Source organism: Leptinotarsa decemlineata, unplaced genomic scaffold, assembly GCF_025532065.1.
Source record: "Leptinotarsa decemlineata unplaced genomic scaffold, Ldec_3_MD MMD2_tig00003308_RagTag_RagTag, whole genome shotgun sequence".
NCBI classification, from domain to species: Eukaryota; Metazoa; Arthropoda; class Insecta; order Coleoptera; family Chrysomelidae; genus Leptinotarsa; species Leptinotarsa decemlineata.
Window position 1 is genome coordinate 3958804 of NW_027412586.1, and position 19111 is coordinate 3977914.

Sequence of the window (19111 nt, forward strand, 5' to 3'; positions counted from 1 at the left end):
GTCTAGATCCTTGTGAAAAAAAGCAAATTAGTTCATAAAAAATCTAAAAGTTATAAACAATTAAAGACCCTAAAAAACAGTCTTCGGTTTGGTTGTTTATAGTTCGTAAACTATAAATATTTTCGAATTTTGAAAAAAAGATCCTTGAAAAGGAGGAAATTTACTGAAAAAAGTATCTCCATTATTTATAACTCAACAATTTGTTATAAACAAATTCTCAACTTAGCTTTATTTTTTTTTTGAAAGTTATAAAAATTTCAAAAACAACCAACCACCAGCATAAAAATACCGAAAAAAATTTGTTTCCATTATTTATTCAATTTTGAAAATACATGTGCTGCAAAAGTTACAGTAGCTGATCCATTTGTTGACTTTAATGCTTATTTAACTTTTAAACTGTTAGAGATACGACAATATACATTCAGGTCATTTTTGTAGATGATTAAATTATCTTTCAAATGTCATCTTGCATATATTGTTTAGTAATTGTATTGTTGTTTTGGGCATTTGTTAATGAAAATTAACGATTTCCTCGGGTTTATTCAACTATTCCGGCTTACAGCTCAGTAAATAATGCGAACTCGGATATCGAACTCCAGAGAAATTTTGTTGAACTATAAATTATATTACAGTTGCAGTTGGTTATTTGCTTATTTGTTCATTTTTTTTATAAGCTGATAATGAATTTCGCTAAATTTTGGAAATTATTATATTCCCATCTAATTGCTATTTCACTGTATTCTAGTTCGTAATTGAAAAAAGTTTCAAACATGCAATAATTTCCTTAAAAAATATAAGGACATGAGGTTGAAATAATATTGTAGAGTAGATATGATATTTATATAACTGAAAGCAGTTTATTTCTTTCAAATACAAAATTTTAATCGTAATATTACAATTAGCGTCGATAATATTCGTTATTATTATATCATGAATATATTTCATTAATTTCGTCTTTTCCTTCATTTTCTAGGAGGGGAAGTTTTTGAAGTACTTGCAATATCTAGGTTTCCAAGAGAACGTGCTATTCTTTTTCCTGGGTTTTCGATTTTTCGCTCTTCTTTATCTTCTGCTTCAGATTCGGAGTCTGAATCTGCTCCGAAGATTCCGTAAATAATGTTTTGATAAGCTGACTTCTTTTTATTTTGTTGATCATTGACCATACAATATTCTAAATCCTCATCTCCATCATCAGAGTCATTTAATATACTATGAATCACTTTTCCAGACAAAACAAGTATAAACTGTAACTCATGTTTTCGATAAAGTTAGTAGGATAAATCAGGTTAGAGGGATTAGACAAAAGATGATCTTTGGAGAACCAGCTGCATATTGTAACGTACAAAATTCTAAACAAAAGCCAAAAACATATGAATATCGAAAATTTGGGTACATTGTAATTATTTGTAAGAAAATAACAGTATAAAATCATGTGGAAATAGAAGAAAACTAACAATCTATGAACTTTTCGGAGATTTATTAGTAAAATTCATTAATAGCTCATTAAAAATGAACAAATAAACAAATAACTAACTACAACTGTAAGATTATTTATAGTTTAACAAAATTGCTCTGAAGTTCAATATCCGAATTTGCATTATTTACTGAGCTGTAAGCCTGAAAAAATGAAAAAACCCGAGGAAATCGTTAATTTTTATTAACAAATGCCCGAAATAACAAATTACCTATAACAAAAAAATATATGCAAGATGAAATTTGAAAGATAATTTAATTATCTACAAAAATGACCTGAATATTTATTGTCGTATCTCTAACAGTTTAAAAGTTATATAAGCATTAAAGTCAACAAATTGATCAGCTGCTGTAACTTTTGCAGCACGTGTATTTTCAAAATTGAATAAATAATGGAAACAAATTTTTTTCGGTATTTTTATGCTGGTGGTTGTTTTTGTAATTTTTATAACTTTCAAGAAAAAAATAAAGCTAAGTTGAGAATTTGTTTATAACAAATTGTGAAGTTAATAAACAATGAAATTGTTAATAAAAAAACATTTCGTTAATTTGTAGTCAACTGTTGATTATGATTTTAGAAAAGAAAAAAATGTCTTAACTAATAATTTAAACAGTAGATATATAAAAACCGATTATCAACAATTAAATATTATTATTAAGAAAAATCATAAGTGACAGTTCTCTATAAAGTTGCAAAAAAGTTTTCAAAATATTGAAATAGTCCATTTTTTAATAAAAAACGTATAAACAAATGGAGATAAAATTATTTGTTTTAGTTTATAAATGTCTTTTATCGACATAAAAACGATAAAATAATGATAAATGAAGACAAATTTTTTTCTTTCACAACATTATTGTGTTTTTTCTTTTTTTGGTTTACTTATTATAAATAAAGTATTAAAATTTTCAGAACTTTTAACATTCAATCTTCTTTTGTATGTATCTAAGATGGGCTCCATGAAGCGAATTTTATGGTCATTATTTAAATATTTATTTTACTTTGAACGATAAAGGAAGTTTTAGAAAATTTTGTTAATTAACAGTTGTCTAGATTATTGAAAAAATAACTTAAATGAAAAATTCCAACGGGAATCAGTTTTCTATTGTACCTATTTAGATTATATCATGAATTATTTTCAAGTCACATACTCGCTTACAGGCCGTGCGCGCAACCTGAAAATGGCGCGCAAACGTCTATTTTCAGCGTTAAATTAAAATTATAAATAATGGAGATACCGTTTCGGGAGTCGGAACTTTTTTTTAGTAGATTTCCTCCTCTTCAAGGATATGTTTTTCAAAATGCAAAACTATTTTTAGTTTACGAACTATAAACAACAAAACCGAACACTGCTTTTTAGGGTCTTCAATTGTTTATAACTTTTAGAATTTTTTATGAAATAATTTGCTTTTTTTGACAATGATCTAGACTAATATTCCGGATCGAATGAGCTTAACCACATTTTACTAATAGTATGTCCATTGAACACGAATCTAAACTTATAGCCCAGACTACAACTACTACAAAATGGCGAAACTTTAAATACCTAATTGCCTGAATACATTGACATTAAACTACATAATATGAGGTTATAACCTTGAGGTCAGTTCGGAAGATGCTCGAAATGTTTGCCTTGAACTTCTTGACATATGAATAGCCTATCTGATATTTCAAGCCGAACATTTTAGAACACATTAACGTCAATATCTCTACAAATATTTATTATTCTCTGCCAAATATCCAATATTGAAGCAGGTTCAGTTTCGTACACCTTTTGCTTCAAATAGCCGTATAAAAAAGTCCAAAGGTGTCAAATCTGGCAAACGGGCTGGTCATTCTGTAGGACCTCGACGGCCAATCCAACGACCGGAAAAACTAGTATCCAAATAGTTTCTCACTTGTCTGGAGTAATGTGATGGTACTCCATCTTGTTGGAATATAATATCCATATCGAATTCATTAGGATTCGCTTCGACGATTTCAGTGATGAGAGGGTCAACAGTAGTTTCCAGCATATTCAAATACAGTTCCCCTGTTGAATTTTGATCGATAAAAAGTGGTCCTACAATATGGTTTCCCAATATCCCTGTGCGAACGTTAATTTTTTCTGGATATTGGGTATGTGTTTCCTGAAAAACGTGATGGTTGGTATCACTCCAATAAAGACAATTTTATCTGCGAACATTGCCGTTTAAAAAAAATGAACATTCGTCACTGAAACAAATATTGTGGAGATAGGGAGGATGCCTTGCATTGGTTTCCGTTATGATTTCGCAGAATTCTGTTCTTCGATCAGGGTTATCTTCAGTTAATTAGTGTATCATTTTAATTTTGTATGGATGATACTTATTCCTCTTCAAAAGTCTTCACACAGAAGAAGACACCTCAAGAACATTCGCGACGGAATAAGTAGACTGTTCAGGATTTACTATCATCTCACTAATTAACCCTTCGGTACCCGAACCCGGTCTCTGAGACCGACACAGTATTGCCGCGAATTGTTTCAAGCCGTCGAGAGTCGTATTTTCCTCCCCACCCGAGTACCTGCCTAGTTTTAGGCGCCCGACGTCAATGCGAAGTTATTATCAGATCAGTGCGGAAGTGCAGCATTTAGCAAGGAAATCGGTTCGTGAGACCGAAGCGGGTAACGGTGTTTGAGTTTTTATTCTGAAAGGTAGGTATTTTTCATGATGTTATGACATTAATTTCTGTGAATTCTGACAATTTAATTACTTCCCATATAATTTTTCTGTGTGTTAGCCAACAGAATTATAGAATGGATGTTTTTCATTATTTTTCAGCAATGGAAGACTATGAAAAGGAGCAGGAACGTCTCATGAATCTCATGCAGGAGCCTCTAGCAGAATCTGATATAGAATTTGATGAAGGGCCCGACGATATGCCCTCTGAATCTGATGATGATATTTTCGAAACAAGGGATAGAGATTCAGAAACCGAACAAGAAATTTCTGACCAAGAAGAAGTTAATGAAGAGGATGGATTTTCAAAAGTATTTGTAGCTGAAGATGGTATAACATGGGAAAAAATTGTACCGTGGTAATGGTAATGTGAGGACGAGAGCTGAAAATATGGTAACCAGACTTCCAATTTCAAGATTACCCACAAGAACATTGAAGAAGCCTTTAGAATTATGGCAGTATTTTATCAACGATGAAATGTTGGACACAATTGTGATGAATACTAATAGATTTATTATTTCAATAAAAGAAAACTATTCAAGAGATAAAGATGCAAGGGAGACTAACAAAGCAGAAATCCAGGCCCTATTTGGACTGTTATACTATGCAGGTGTTTTGAAGGGCAATCGCTTGAATACCAAAGATCTTTGGGCCACGAATGGATCAGGTGTAGAAATGTTCCGTCTAGCCATGTCCCCAAACCGCTTCCGTTTTTTACTTGCTGCCTTACGTTTCGACGATAAAGCCACTCGATCACAGAGGACGGAGACTGATAAGTTGGCCCCAATTAGAGAATATTTTGATTCGTTCGTCCAGAACTGCAAAAACGGTTATAGTATGTCGGAGTATGTGACGATCGACGAGAAATTGGAGGCTTTTCGTGGTCGATGTGGCTTTCGCCAATATATTCCATAAAAACCGAATAAGTATGGAATCAAAATATTCGCTCTTTCGGAAGCACGAATGTATTACACAGCCAGTCTAGAAGAGTATGTGGGAAAGCAGCCGCCAGGTCCATTTCAACAAAGCAATTTTCCAAGTGATGTAGTAATGCGTCTTTGTGAACCAATCTATAACTCAGATCGCAATGTGACATTGGATAATTGGTTCACTAGCCTTAATTTGGTAAATCAGTTATTGAAAAAGAAAATAACCGTTGTTGGAACAATAAGGAAAAATAAACGGGAGTTACCAGTGAATTTTTCAAATCCTGTAACACATCTACCGAATACAAGCATGTTTGCTTTCAGAAAAGAGTGCACCTTAGTATCCCACATCCCAAAAAAGAAGAAGAATGTTTTATTGCTGTCAAGTGTTCACCACGACGATGCAATAGATGATAGAACTGGAAAACCAGAGATCATTATGTTATACAACAGCACCAAAGGTGGAGTGGATACAGTTGACCAATTGTGCAGCAATTACAACTGTGCTCGAAATACACAGAGGTGGCCCCTGGTAGTTTTTTATTCAAGTCTAAATGTGGCTGGGATAAATTCGTTTGTGATATATTGCTCAAACAATCCTGATGTCAAAATTCGGCGTAGAGAGTTTCTCAAGCAACTTTTTATGGATATAGTTCTTCCACATCTGCTTGTACGATCTTCGTTGCAGCAGATCTCCCGCCCGATGAAACTTCGTATTCAAGAGATGTGTGATGTAAGAGATGCCCAAGGAAAAATCCACAGCCATTTCCCGATAAAGGACGATGCCATTACTGTGACAGCAAAAGGAATAGAAAAACTCGATATCATTGCGGAAAATGTAAAAAATTTATGTGTCTAGAACATGTTACAATAGTATGTGAAACATGTTTCGAAAAGTTTTCTGATTGATTTTTTCATGTTTCAAATATTTCACTGTACTTCTATTGGAATTTGTTTTCATTTGAGGTTATTGTATTTGATAAATGTTTCAATTTTCATTCAATTGATTTTTTATTTGATATGTAGTTTATTTCTTGAATAAATCGTTTCTAATATGTAGATATGTTATTTTTCTCTTTGCATAAGATATATACAGAATCATGAGTAAACAAACCGTAAAATAGATAACGGTCTGTGAGACCGATGCGGGTAACGCATCCCAAACTTTCATGCGGGTACCGAAGGGTTATTTGCACTTGCTGTTCTCCCGGAATGAACGGATGACTTGGGGGCATTTTGTTATGTACACTACCGGTAGTGAATTTGGATACAAGTTCCCTCAAATATTTTCTACAGATATGACGATTCGGAATACGTTCATTGAAAATCCTTTCGGTCTCGTGAAAGTTACGCGTCGCACCGTAAATAAGAATCGCTTGAATTTTTTCTTCCAATGGACGAAAATTGACCATTTTAGAAATTGTTGACATGTTACCTTTCTACTAGTAAAACCGAAAACTAAATGAGAATATTCTAACTGAACAATGATGTTCATTGTCGTACTGACATTTTTTGTCGTTTTCATAAACAAAAAATAACTCAACAAACCATTTTGTAGTACGTAAAGATATTGACTTCATATTCTAGATATGGACTTCATATTCTAGGGTTGTGAAGTATTCGTCAGGAGATTCAAAATGCTGTGTCACAAGACCCCCCCCCCCCTTTCTGTTTAACTTTTTTTCCCAGATAGCGCAGAGTCGACATCTTGAAAGTTCCATCTGTCAATTTCACTTCAAAATAAAGTATTCATGCATTAATTTCATTATCCCAAATTTCATTTTTTTGAGTTGACCCGTTCAAAAAATAAAAGGGGGGACATTAAAGAAATGCCCTGTATAATTATTTCAAGTAGTGAATATTTGAGGCTATTGTGAATCATTTAGGACCTTTGCCTCGGTTTGTCCTTCAAGCGGTTAATGGGCGGTTTTGAAAATAACGGAAAAAATAAAAAAGAAGATTGTCTTCGCAATACATTCAGAAATTATCGCTAGGATTACGAATGCAATTTCTCATTTTTCCAGCTGGAAGGTTCATGCAAACCAATCATTAAAGTTTCTTCAATATCGTCATTTTTGTAGCGTAATTGAATTGGGAAAGACTAAATCAAAGTGAGGATCTAAAATCAAAACAAACCTAACGCCCTGCATTACCACAAATATTAATTCCACGGAAACAATTCTGAATTATTCACTAGTGAGTGTCATTTTAGGTTTCACCTCACTTTTGATGGAAAGACTCGTAGCGGACTACGGAAAGAAAAGTAAATTGGAGTTCGCTGTATACCCAGCCCCTAGGATAGCAACGGCAGTGGTTGAACCGTACAATGGCGTTCTCACCACACATGCAACTTTAGATCATTCTGATTGCGCTTTCATGGTTGACAATGAGGCAATTTATGACCTATGTCAAACCAAGCTGAACATTTCACGACCCAGCTACGAAAATCTTAATAGACTCATCGCGCAAATTGTTTCCTCAACTACGGCATCTTTGAGGTGAGTTTATTTTTGCTTCATTTGACATGTTTTTAAAAAGTATTGAATTTGCTGCCTAAAAGAAAAGAATGAATGATATATTTTTTATTTTCATTCAATATTTCATCTATGAGTTCTTCATAAAAATTTTATCCTCATTATCAGTCTTCCATTCAGAAAAAAATAAGTAATTCAGAAAACTGCAAACACATGTAAGTATCTTCTAATCACTTTATTTTTTCGATGAACTCATTTGGCTTTGTTCAATTCGGTGGTGGATAATGGATAATTTTATTCATATCTCCTTAAAATTATATTCAGTTTCTTGATGTATTGAGTTCCGATTTTCAATTCGGATATACAGTGCTTTTCCACCTTTAATCCACCTTTAATAACTTTTGTAATACTGGTATTTAGGAAAAATCCAAAAACTCGTCAATTTATGTTGGAAGGGGCAAGCATTATGGCTTATTTTAACTTACTGGAAAAGCCACCCCCTCACCCCTAGCATCATCCCTTTTTTTTTAAATTACTTCTCATATTTTTTATGTAAAATTTGGATACTCCTCTTTGAGCTGATTTCAAAAATGTATAATACTTGTAGGTTAAAGTGGTTAGTTTATGAGATAAACAACTTTTCTTTTAATAGCACAAATTTTACTTATTTTTTACTTTCACCTTATTTGCCTGTACTAAAATGGGTTGTACAACAGTTCAAACTCTTTTTAACTGTGCTATTTATTATGAAGTTACAATAAGTTTTCAAAATGAGTACCATTCACTTCCATACAATGGTATAATCTATTTTGAAATGCCTCTCTGACATTGCTTAATACGGCTGGATTTGATTGTCGACATTTATTTTCTATCCTCTCTCGTAAATCATCCAGAGATTCTGGTTGGGTAGCATAAACTTTTGTTTTTAAATACCCCCATAAAAAGAAGTCTAGGGGTGTTAAATCCGGTGACCTAGGTGGCCACTCCATCATCTGCCCTCTTCTACCTATCCAACGAGCGGGGAATGTTTCGTTTAAAAATTGTCGGACAGGCATAGCATAGTGTGGGGGAGCTCCGTCTTGTTGAAATACCAGTAAATCTTTGGAAAGGTTATCATCATTTTCTATTATTGTTGTAATACGTGGGTCAACCCCTTCCCTGAGTAACTCAAGATATGATTCACCATTTAAATTTTCGTTGATGAAGAAAGGTCCGACAATGTGGTCACCTAGGATACCACACCAAACGTTTAACTTTTGGGGATGTTGTGTATGGAATTCACGCATTCTATGTGGATCACTTTCAGCCCAATATCTACAATTATGCCTATTTACTAAGCCATTTAATGAAAATGAGCATTCATCAGAAAAGCAAATATTGTTTAACAATTGTGGATTATTATTGATAAATTGCGTCATTGTTTCGCAAAACTCTAGACGACGATCAAAATCATCTTCATTCAACTCGTGCACCAACTTAACTTTGTATGGGTGGTACTTGAATTTATATAGAACTCGGAAAACTGTAGAAGATGAAACACCGATCGCTCTACTTATTGTTGACAACGATTGGGGTTGTTGAGCCTCTAAGCTGACTTGCCCTAAAATTGCCACTTGGATTGCTTCGTTATTTACAAGTCCCTCTCGCTTATGCACTTTATTGCAAACAGACCCTGTTGTGGTAAATTTCTCCATCAGTTGAATTACATACTTATGAGTTGCATGTCTTCCGTCATGTAATTCGTTAAATATTCTAGCAGCAGCTCTTGCACAATTATTATTTTGGTAGTATAAACCTACAATTTCAATTCTTTCTTGCAAAGAGTAAACCAGCGAAACAAAATGAATAATGTATCAAAGTACACTATCGATAGTGACTAGAAATTCTAGTTGACAATGTCAAACTTTAATAAAAAGTAGAGTTTTTAGTTGTTTGGATTTTTGAAGTAGAATAAATAGCACAGTTAAACAGATTAAAGAGTTTGAACTGTTGTACAACCCATTTTAGTACAGGCAAATAAGGTGAAAGTAAAAAATAAGTAAAATTTGTGCTATTAAAAGAAAAGTTGTTTATCTCATAAACTAACCACTTTAACCTACAAGTATTATACATTTTTGAAATCAGCTCAAAGAGGAGTATCCAAATTTTACATAAAAAATATGAGAAGTAATTAAAAAAAAAAGGATGATGCTAGGGGGGAGGGGGTGGCTTTTCCAGTAAGTTAAAATAAGCCATAATGCTTGCCCCTTCCAACATAAATTGACGTGTTTTTGGATTTTTCCTAAATACCAGTGTTACAAAAGTTATTAAAGGTGGATACTTTTATCTGAAAAGCACTGTATATACTTAATAGATTGATGATCTCTATATTATTGTATTCCAATATTCAATTGAGGTGATGATACATTTTATAAAATTCCTTCCATTGCTATCATCTACAACTGCATCATATTCTTGATTTCAATTTTAGAATGTAGGTAGGTAAGGTGAGTCTAAAGTGAACGGGTCTATAACTCTGCAACCCATAAGGATTTATTGTGACTCATAAATATTCAAACCCGAACTGAATTAATCCAGCTTCATAACGAAGCCGACTATTTTATGTGGTGGGTGATCTTTCACGTCAGCTGAAAACAGTGGGACTCTGCCAAATGGTAAAAAAACAAATCGGGTTCGTGGCGGGGCAGGCATAAAATACGTGCTCTGCTACAGGGCTTGAATATGTTGGTGAAGAATGATTTCGATCAAGGTTTCAGGTCATAGTATATTTCCTTCAATCTAGTGAAAATCTCTTAGGGTTGTTCAAGAGTCGAAAAAATGAGAAGTACCGCTCTTGATCCGATGTTATAGGGGAGATTTTGGGGGTCGTCTAATCAACTCCCATCAACTCAGTAAACTCAGCTCAAAAGCTGGAAAAATATAAGAAGCTCTTTATTTTGATCATTTGTTACAGTTGTGTTCGTTTGGTCTATGTCCATCACTTCTGTAGATTGAGGTTATTTGCAGGACCTGCTTCGGGGGAGATTTATACCTACCCTTCTAGGAAGACATGGGGGTCATTTGAGCAACCTACAGCTTCTCTGTACACTCAGCCCAAGAGCTGGAGAAGCTCTTTCTCTTGATGATTTTTTTACAGAAAGGACAGCTTAGTCGACGTCCACCTTCTCTATTGACTCAGGTTTGTTGCAAGATCTGCTCAGGGAGAGATAATTTCCTCTCTTAATGCTTATTCTGCTTTTGCTGTTGAAGAATCTAGTGCAAAGCAGATTTACAAAATGACCTGCTTCTGAGGAGGTGATAAGTCGCTTCCTGGTTGCATCAACTAGCCTCCTAGGTTTGTTCAAGAGTTGGATAATTGAGAAGCTTCTGATCTTGATTCGATGTTATGGGGAAGACTGTGGGCTCGTTTGACCAATCTCCATCTCATCTATAAATTCAGCTCAAAAGCTGGAAAACTGAAGCTCTGTCTCTTGATTTTTTGTTACAGCGAGGATAGTGGAAATCATATAGTCCACGTCCATCTCCTCTGTTGACTCAGATTATTTGCAAGATCTGCTCGGGAGATTACTTCCTTTCTTCATGCAGATTCTGCTTCTGCTTCTGGAGAAAGTAGTGCAAAGGAGATACATAATTCAATTCAATTCAGAAATGTTTATTCAAATTTTCGTTAGATTACATTATAGTTGTGGTAGTGTGTTTTGAGAGGGGCCCTGCAATAGACATATGCCTCTTCAGGGTTGTAGATTCATAAAATATCCTGCTTTTGGGAAGGCTATAACTTCCTGTATTTTTTCAAGAATTGGAGAACTGAGAAGCTTCTGCTCTCGATTCGAAGTTACGGGGAGGACTGGTGCGGTTGTTTGACGAATCTCCGTCTTCCCTGAAAACTCATCTCAAAAGCTGGAGAACTGAGAAGCACTTTCTCTCGATTCTATGTCACTTTGTAACTTTTTTATCTTGTTGAAGTCGTTTAGATGACGTCTTCCTCCTCTTTTGACTCAGTTTATTTGCAATACCTGGTCAGGGGGAGATTATTTTCTTTCCTGAAACAGATTATGCTTCTGCTGCTCAAAAATGTAGTGCAAGGCAGATTCATAAAAGATCGTGCCCTTGGAGAGGCGATAAGTTTCTTCCAGCATACACCACCTTTCCTTCTAGGTTTTTTAAGGGGTATGCAACCTAGGAGCTCTTGCTTTTCGTTCGATGTTTTGGGAAGGACTGTTGGAGTCGTTTGACCAACCTCTATCTCCTCTGTAAACTCAGCTCGAAAGCTGAAGACTTGATTAGCTGTTTCTCTAGATCGTTTTTAACGAAGAAGACATTTAGGGACTTGCATATCTTTTGCGTCTCAAGCTCGCGATTTCATGGTTCATAAGGAGCCACTCGAGTAGCTGGAGAAAGAAGGTCCATTACGGCAGAGCCGACATGATAAGGCTTTCTACGACGATCAAAACTGCGTAACACTATTTCCATTCACTTCCATAGAACATCTGAAAATATGCGAAAAAACGTCCAAGGGAGATATTTTGTAGGCTAGTTTTCATCTGAATTATATCAATTCTCTAGTAAGAGCGAACACACCCCCAAAATCTAAAATGAAAAGGGGGTTAAGTGATATCTGATTATAAATTTCATTGAGCTACCTTTTCAAAGAAACGTGAAAATATTTGCATATCAAGTGTTTTGTAATAAAACATGAAAAATTAAAAAGAAATTTATCGCATTATATCTTCGAAGTATTTTCCATTATTCCCTGATGGGTGGTAAAGTCTACTCGCAAAACAACCCGAAAAACTTCTGTATGAAGTTTTCTACACGCAGCTGTTATTTCTCACTTCAAATCTTTCAAATCTTGAGGCTTTGTTTTACTAAACAATCGTAGGAAGAGATCTACAGGCGATACGTTGGGTTCGATTGCTTCTCTTCGACCAATAAATCTGTCAGGAAATGATAACTTAACCACTGTCTAACTGAAAGAAAGTGTGGTGGAGACTTTCATCTTTCTGAAAGTAAATTAGATCACCTTGCAAAATCATGTGAGAGTCGATGGTTTCTTCAAGCAGATTTGAGTAGAGCTCACCAGTTAGATTTTCCACAATGAAGCTTTAATAATAGTATTCTCGAACGTTCACTTTTGGATACTGTGTATTATATTTCCTAAATCTAGTTTCTCGTCGCTCCAGTAACGACAATATGATTTTGTTAACGTGTACATTAAAAAAACGTACACTGGTCAGTTAAGCAAATATTGTGCAAAATATTTTGGTTTTCTTTCATCTTCTTCCGTCATTGTTTCACAAAATTCAATTCTTCTGTCGACATCGTCGTCATAAACGTGTTTAACTTCAGCGCTTTCCTTACTGTTTCAAGAGATATTCCTACTTGGCGTGCAACAATGATGAGCGATGTGGAGGGTTCTGCCGTAAATGTGCCTGAAAACTTCATTTGCGGTGCTTCATACAAAACATGGCGAATATTTCTTTTTTGATAAACTCAGTAACTAATTTCAGGACATATTTATAATTTAAGTTACTGTTGGGATTTATTTCATTCAATATTGTTGTTGTTCTTTTTGCGCATCTTCGTCAGTCCCCCTGAATTGTGTTACGTTTTCTCCCGTGGTTTTACCAATAATTGACTACACTGAATAATAATCAAATTCAACTCTATTTCACTTTTAATACAACTTCAACTATTATTCGAATGTCTGTTACTTTCATTTCACTATCCCGATAGGCGAGTGGATCGTGTTTATATTTGGCAATCGAAGGTCGTAGAAAATTCTTCGGAATTCTATCGAAGCGGCGAGAACATCGAACAGTAGCGAAACATCGGAAGTACTATTCTCGAAGCAACACCACGTCTGGAACGGCCGCTAGCGCACGTCGAGTTATGCGTTATCTTGGTCAGGTCACAATTGAATTATAGCTACCAGCGGCGGCCGGCGTTACTTTTTTCAGGGCATGATTTACAACAATAATAATAATTTCAGGTCTTTGTTGAAGTATGAACAACAAAACTCGCTGAACTAATTTCACAATAACGTAATTTTGTCAACTAGAAATGGTCTCAGGAGTGATAAATGAAGAATAATTCGACTAAAAATTCAACAATGCTTTAGTTGGACCCTTTTCTTTACGGTTTGTATTCAAGTTGTGAAATATGGAAAAATAGAAAGAATGATCAACTTCGTAATTGACGTTTATACCATACAAGTACATATTTTGATTAAATTACAGTCGTTTTAACATTATTATTTACTTATTTCATTATTAAGTTGGATATTAGAAGTAAAAATACTTTAAACTCTCACCGTTATGTCAAACGACTTCAGTTTCTTCAATTCCAATTCATTTTGAAATAATATCACGAAGTATTTCTGATACCTGAACTTGTTTAGGTACAGTTTCCAATGGCTTTTTCACAGACTGCTAACAGGAAAGGTAAAGTATGTGGTATTTTTGAAAAGGTATCTGAACGACCTTCGAAATGAAGTATCACTCAACTCCCCTTTTCATTTTAGATTTCAGTGATTGTATCGGTTTCTGCTAAAGGGTTGATGTCCTCCTTGAAAACACGTTTCACGTGTTTTTGACATATTATTAGATTTTCTGTAGGAGTCGAAATAAAGAGAGTGGTACGCTTTCAAATTTACACATAGTATAGTTAGTTTATCTTCTGATTATTTTATTCCGTTGCTGGAACGTGCGCCAAAAAAGAGCTACAGTACTAGCGTGTGGAAAAAACGTGTTCATTGGATGCATTCTACGCAGAGGGTGAAGTTCTGCCTTGATGAAATATATTTATCTGAGAACATTCTCTGATCGATCTACTGTTTCAGATTTGATGGTTCCATGAATGTTGATTTAACGGAGTTCCAAACAAATTTGGTACCCTATCCAAGGATTCACTTTCCTCTTGTTACTTATGCTCCCATTATATCTGCCGAGAAGGCCTATCACGAACAGGTATCAGTCGCTGATATCACAAATGCTTGCTTTGAACCAGCAAACCAAGTGAGTATAGTCGGATTTTCTTTAATGAAGGTAACATATTTTCATGCGAGAGGCTTTGATTATTGTTATAAAATTTCAGTTGAAACAAACCCAGAAAAACTTGTTTTAGAGATAACTTTTTCACGAAGTACCCTCCGAATTCACAGAGGTCGAACTCATTCATTTCTAAAACTAAGAAGCATTCATCCAGAGATATTTTTTCTTATAAATGACAATTTGATCGAATACGGTTAAAATTGAATTTTTGAATTTGCAACATTATTTGCAGTTGAATTCAAAATGAATCATTAGTATTCGAAATATATCAAATGAAAACGAGATTTTTCGTCATTTTATTTTAAAAATTTTGTTGTCCGTGAAGAAAACAATAGATATGTTACCTGCCTACACTTATCATAACTCGTGATTCTTTACCTCTTCACCTGTCAGTTACCTCGAATTGTATCAATGGAAGCATATTGCTATGCATTTTTTAAATAATTGTGCGGTTTGTTGGGTAACCTCAATCCGGAAATTTCGTTATGAAGTTATTTCATATACTGTATTCAGAATGTATTCAGCTTGAGTTGCAATTTGATCCAGTTCCAATGTTCCATAAGAGCTTTCATTTACATTCTCTAAGAAGAAAAGAATACTCAATATCTATACTTCTATAGTAATATTATAAATGTGAATGTTTGTGAGGATGAATGTATTTATGTTTGTGGCTCTTTCACGCCTAAACGACTGAACGGATTTAGATGAAACTTAACATAAATACAGATTATACATCAGAATAACATATAGACTACAATTTACAAAGGTTTTGTGTAATTCTGGTCATAATATAACGAAAAGTATTAAGTAAGTTGGAAAAATACTTGCTCCCTGAGAACTATCTCGGCGTGTGCTGCCTATACCGTTGGAGTTACACGCAGATAATGTACCGTAGGATTGTTTATTTCAAATAGTTCTAAATAAAAGTCCGCCATAGCATATTATCTACCTTTTATGTGACGAACGCGGGCAGACGCGTGAGTACCCACGTACACAGTACTAGCGGTTCCCTGCTGTTTAACTCGCGTTACTGTGGGAACCTACCCTATGCGGTATTCCAGGTCATGACCAATTTACATTTTTCATGCTTAGGCGTGAAAAAGTAAAAAACGTTAATACATACATTACATTCATCCATCCTCAGAAACTTTACGTATTTATAATATTAGTAGGAGTAAGATTAGTGGGATTACCAATGTATTTCATTCTAATCCTTTCAGTTTTTTTTTTGCTGATGCTATTCATTATTGTATAAGTGGGTACCTATTGATTGACTGAATCTAGAATCTTGGAATATGCAGGTAGGTTCTTTGTATAGCGTAAATAAGCAACAAAAGGGAATCAGGAATTTCCACCCCAAGGGGGAAAATAGAGGTTTAAAGATTGTACTGAATTTTGTCAGTTTTGAAGTTGGAAACCTGAGTTTTGGGTTGATGAAAAAATATTGTAATGAAATGATATGTCACAAAACTTATGTGACATACCAGTTTCTACGCGGGCGAAGCCGTGGGCAACACCTAGTCATATACTAGATATATGATAAACGATCATTTTATTCTTGAGAAAGCTATTGTATGGCGAAACACGAATCCCTTTATAGTGAAAATCATAAATGAACTGTATTAAAATGTTAAAACTGTTAAAAATATGTTTTTCTGTTAACGAAAGACAACTCTCAAAAGTCGAAAGTTTTAAGAGCTAAGGACTAACAAGGTCTTACTTTTTAACGTGCGATTCCTACCATTGCACGTAAATAAATCAAGACGGTGGTGATGGGTTCCATAGGAGATGAGAACATAAAAAATCAATTTAGAAAGTGTTGGCGGATCCTATAGATGGCGTCTTCGTGAGGGCAGACGTTGTCACTACTTCTTAATAAGACTTGTCCACTAATGAGACAAATAGCGGGTCCAAACAGCGGTATCTGGTGTTGGATCACGAATGCTTGGTCTTTGGGTTTTAGTTTCAACTGAAACGCACTGGTCTCGTATACCTCAACATATTTTTATAGACACTACATGTGTCTGATTGAATATATCTCTTATTTCAGATGGTCAAATGCGATCCCCGTAATGGAAAGTATATGGCATGTTGCATGTTATACCGAGGAGATATTGTGCCGAAAGATGTTAATGCGGCTATTTCTATCATCAAAAGCCGAAGGAATATCCACTTCGTTGATTGGTGTCCAACCGGATTCAAGGTTGGAATAAACTATCAACCGCCAACAGTTGTGCCGAATGGTGACTTAGCAAAGGTAACAGCCCAATATAGAATTTTGTTCGAAACTGAAATTCTCAGAGTTGAGTTGAGATGAATTTGTAACATCGAAATTACGGTAATCAGCAGAAAATTGACTTTTCTACTGCCCTCAAAGGTTGTATTTTGTTTCGATAGAACTTCTGTTACAGATAGCAAACGATATGACTTGAATATTCAGGTTTCATAATTGACCACAGTTTTGATGAATATAACTCAGATTGTTATTGAAAAGCTTATCGTTGAACAGTTGGGCTGAAAAATTCGTAGACTCACAGAGAAAAAATATTATTCAATATAGTTGTCTTCGGGGGCTTTACAATGAATTTAGCAGTCATACAATTTTTCGATAACCTTTTTATAGTACGATTTATCTTCAGCCTCAAAATAGGCCTTAGTTTCGACGATTACCTCTTCATTGGCGTTCAATATCTTTCCAGCGAGCATTCATTTGAGATTTAGAACACCAGATCTGGAGGATACGGTGGATGCAAAAGCAATTGAAAGCCCAATTCATGCAATTTTGTCATCGTTTTCATTGATTTGTGACAAGGTGCATTGCCTTTATGAAATAGTACTTTCTTTTTTTTAATAGGGCCATTTTCCCGCGATTCCGTTCTTCAAACGCTTCAACAACGCTATGTAATAGTCGCTGTTGATGGGTTTTCATTAGTTTTTAAGATAGTCGCCATGCACATTCCAGACGCCATGCGCCATGTGCATCCCAAATTACTGATACCATAACCTTGCCAGTCGACTGTTGCTTCTTTGAACGCTTTGGAGTCGGTTCACCACGTGCAGTCCACTCAGGTGACGATTGTTTTGATTCTGGTATGAAATGATCGAGTCATGTTTCATCCATTGTCACAAATCTACGTTTGTTACAGCTTCAAACATTTCTCAGAATCATCAATTCGTTGTTGTTTTCGATCGATTGTTAGCTCGCGCGGCACCCACTTTGAACGCATGTCGAACGCATTCCTTTGATATCTTTAGAGCCTCCGCTATCTCTATCAGCTTCACTTTGCGGTCATTCAAAATTCTTTTGTGGACTTCTTTATGTTTTTGTCGGTAACGGCCCTTTGGGGCGTTCTCTGCGTGCAATGTCCTCGGTGCTCATTTCATCCCGTTTAAACTTAGCAAACCACTTCTCAATGGTTGGTTTTCCTGGTTCAAAGTCCCAATAATGTTTATCAAGCCAAGCCTTGGCTTCAACAGTATTTTTTCCGACAAAAGCAATACTCAATTATCACACAAAATTCCTTTTAATTTTGTAATTGTTTTTCAAAGCACAAACACAAGCACTACATTTTCTTCAAACTAACAAAAGTTGCTTCACTCAAAATGTTCTATTCCACAAACTAATAGTCCGACAGCTGTGGAGTTTGTACACGTGTCTTTTGAAGGTTAGGGTTAACTAAAAATCATATGGATTCAATACTCGTAACGTCATCTGTGTGTTAGTCTGCGAAATTTTCAGCCCACCTAATATTCATAATTTGGAATAGATTACTGATGGAGTTATAAATCATTGGGAATTCTATTGACGAGAATAATAAAATCCGGGATAGTCGGTAACCAGATATCAGGTCTATTGATTTGTTTCATTATTCAAAGGTTTCAAGAGCTGTATGCATGTTGTCAAATACCACAGCGATATCTGAAGCTTGGGCAAGACTGAACTACAAATTTGATCTCATGTATGGAAAGAGAGCTTTCGTTCACTGGTGAGTATCTTACTGACTTTCTTTAGAATGTCACAAAATGGTGGTTTCACCTATTAAACACTTCATCTGAGTATTGACTCTATTCAAGAATATCTGATGACGGTGAAATCTTCAAAAATAGTGAGAGAACGATGGGTGAAAATTATAGAACAATACAAGTTTTTTAAATATTCTTTAAAATATATTTTTTGTGAAGGACTCAATATTTTATATCGTTTTTTGGGTTTATCACCTGCCACAATCTGAAAGAATTTAGGCTGAATCGATAGAGAATCTGTTGAATACGAGTTACTGACTAATTGAACTTTTCAGTAGTTTATATTAAGGATTAACTTTCCGGGATGAAATTCTCAGTTTGCCCTCTACTTTCACTACACTTCAGCAGATTCCCTTTTGATTTAGCTTTTATTTTTTCAGATTGTGTGAGGTTATAAAACCAAAAAAACAGTTTGAAAAAACAAGTATTGATTGTATTGCAATACTCTGTGTGAACATTTTTTCTT

The 19111-nt window shown here is 34.9% G+C and overlaps 1 protein-coding gene across 1 annotated transcript in view; it reads left to right on the forward strand.

Moving 5' to 3' along the window:
• The window catches only part of LOC111514237 (tubulin alpha chain), a 46652-nt gene that overhangs the window by 25440 nt on the left and 2101 nt on the right, over positions 1-19111 (forward strand). Inside the window, exons 4-7 of the mRNA XM_023170478.2 lie at positions 7309-7594; positions 14412-14586; positions 16673-16879; positions 18499-18608. Of these exons, the coding sequence (XP_023026246.1) occupies positions 7309-7594; positions 14412-14586; positions 16673-16879; positions 18499-18608 (778 nt within the window). The remainder of the gene's footprint in view (positions 1-7308; positions 7595-14411; positions 14587-16672; positions 16880-18498; positions 18609-19111) is intronic.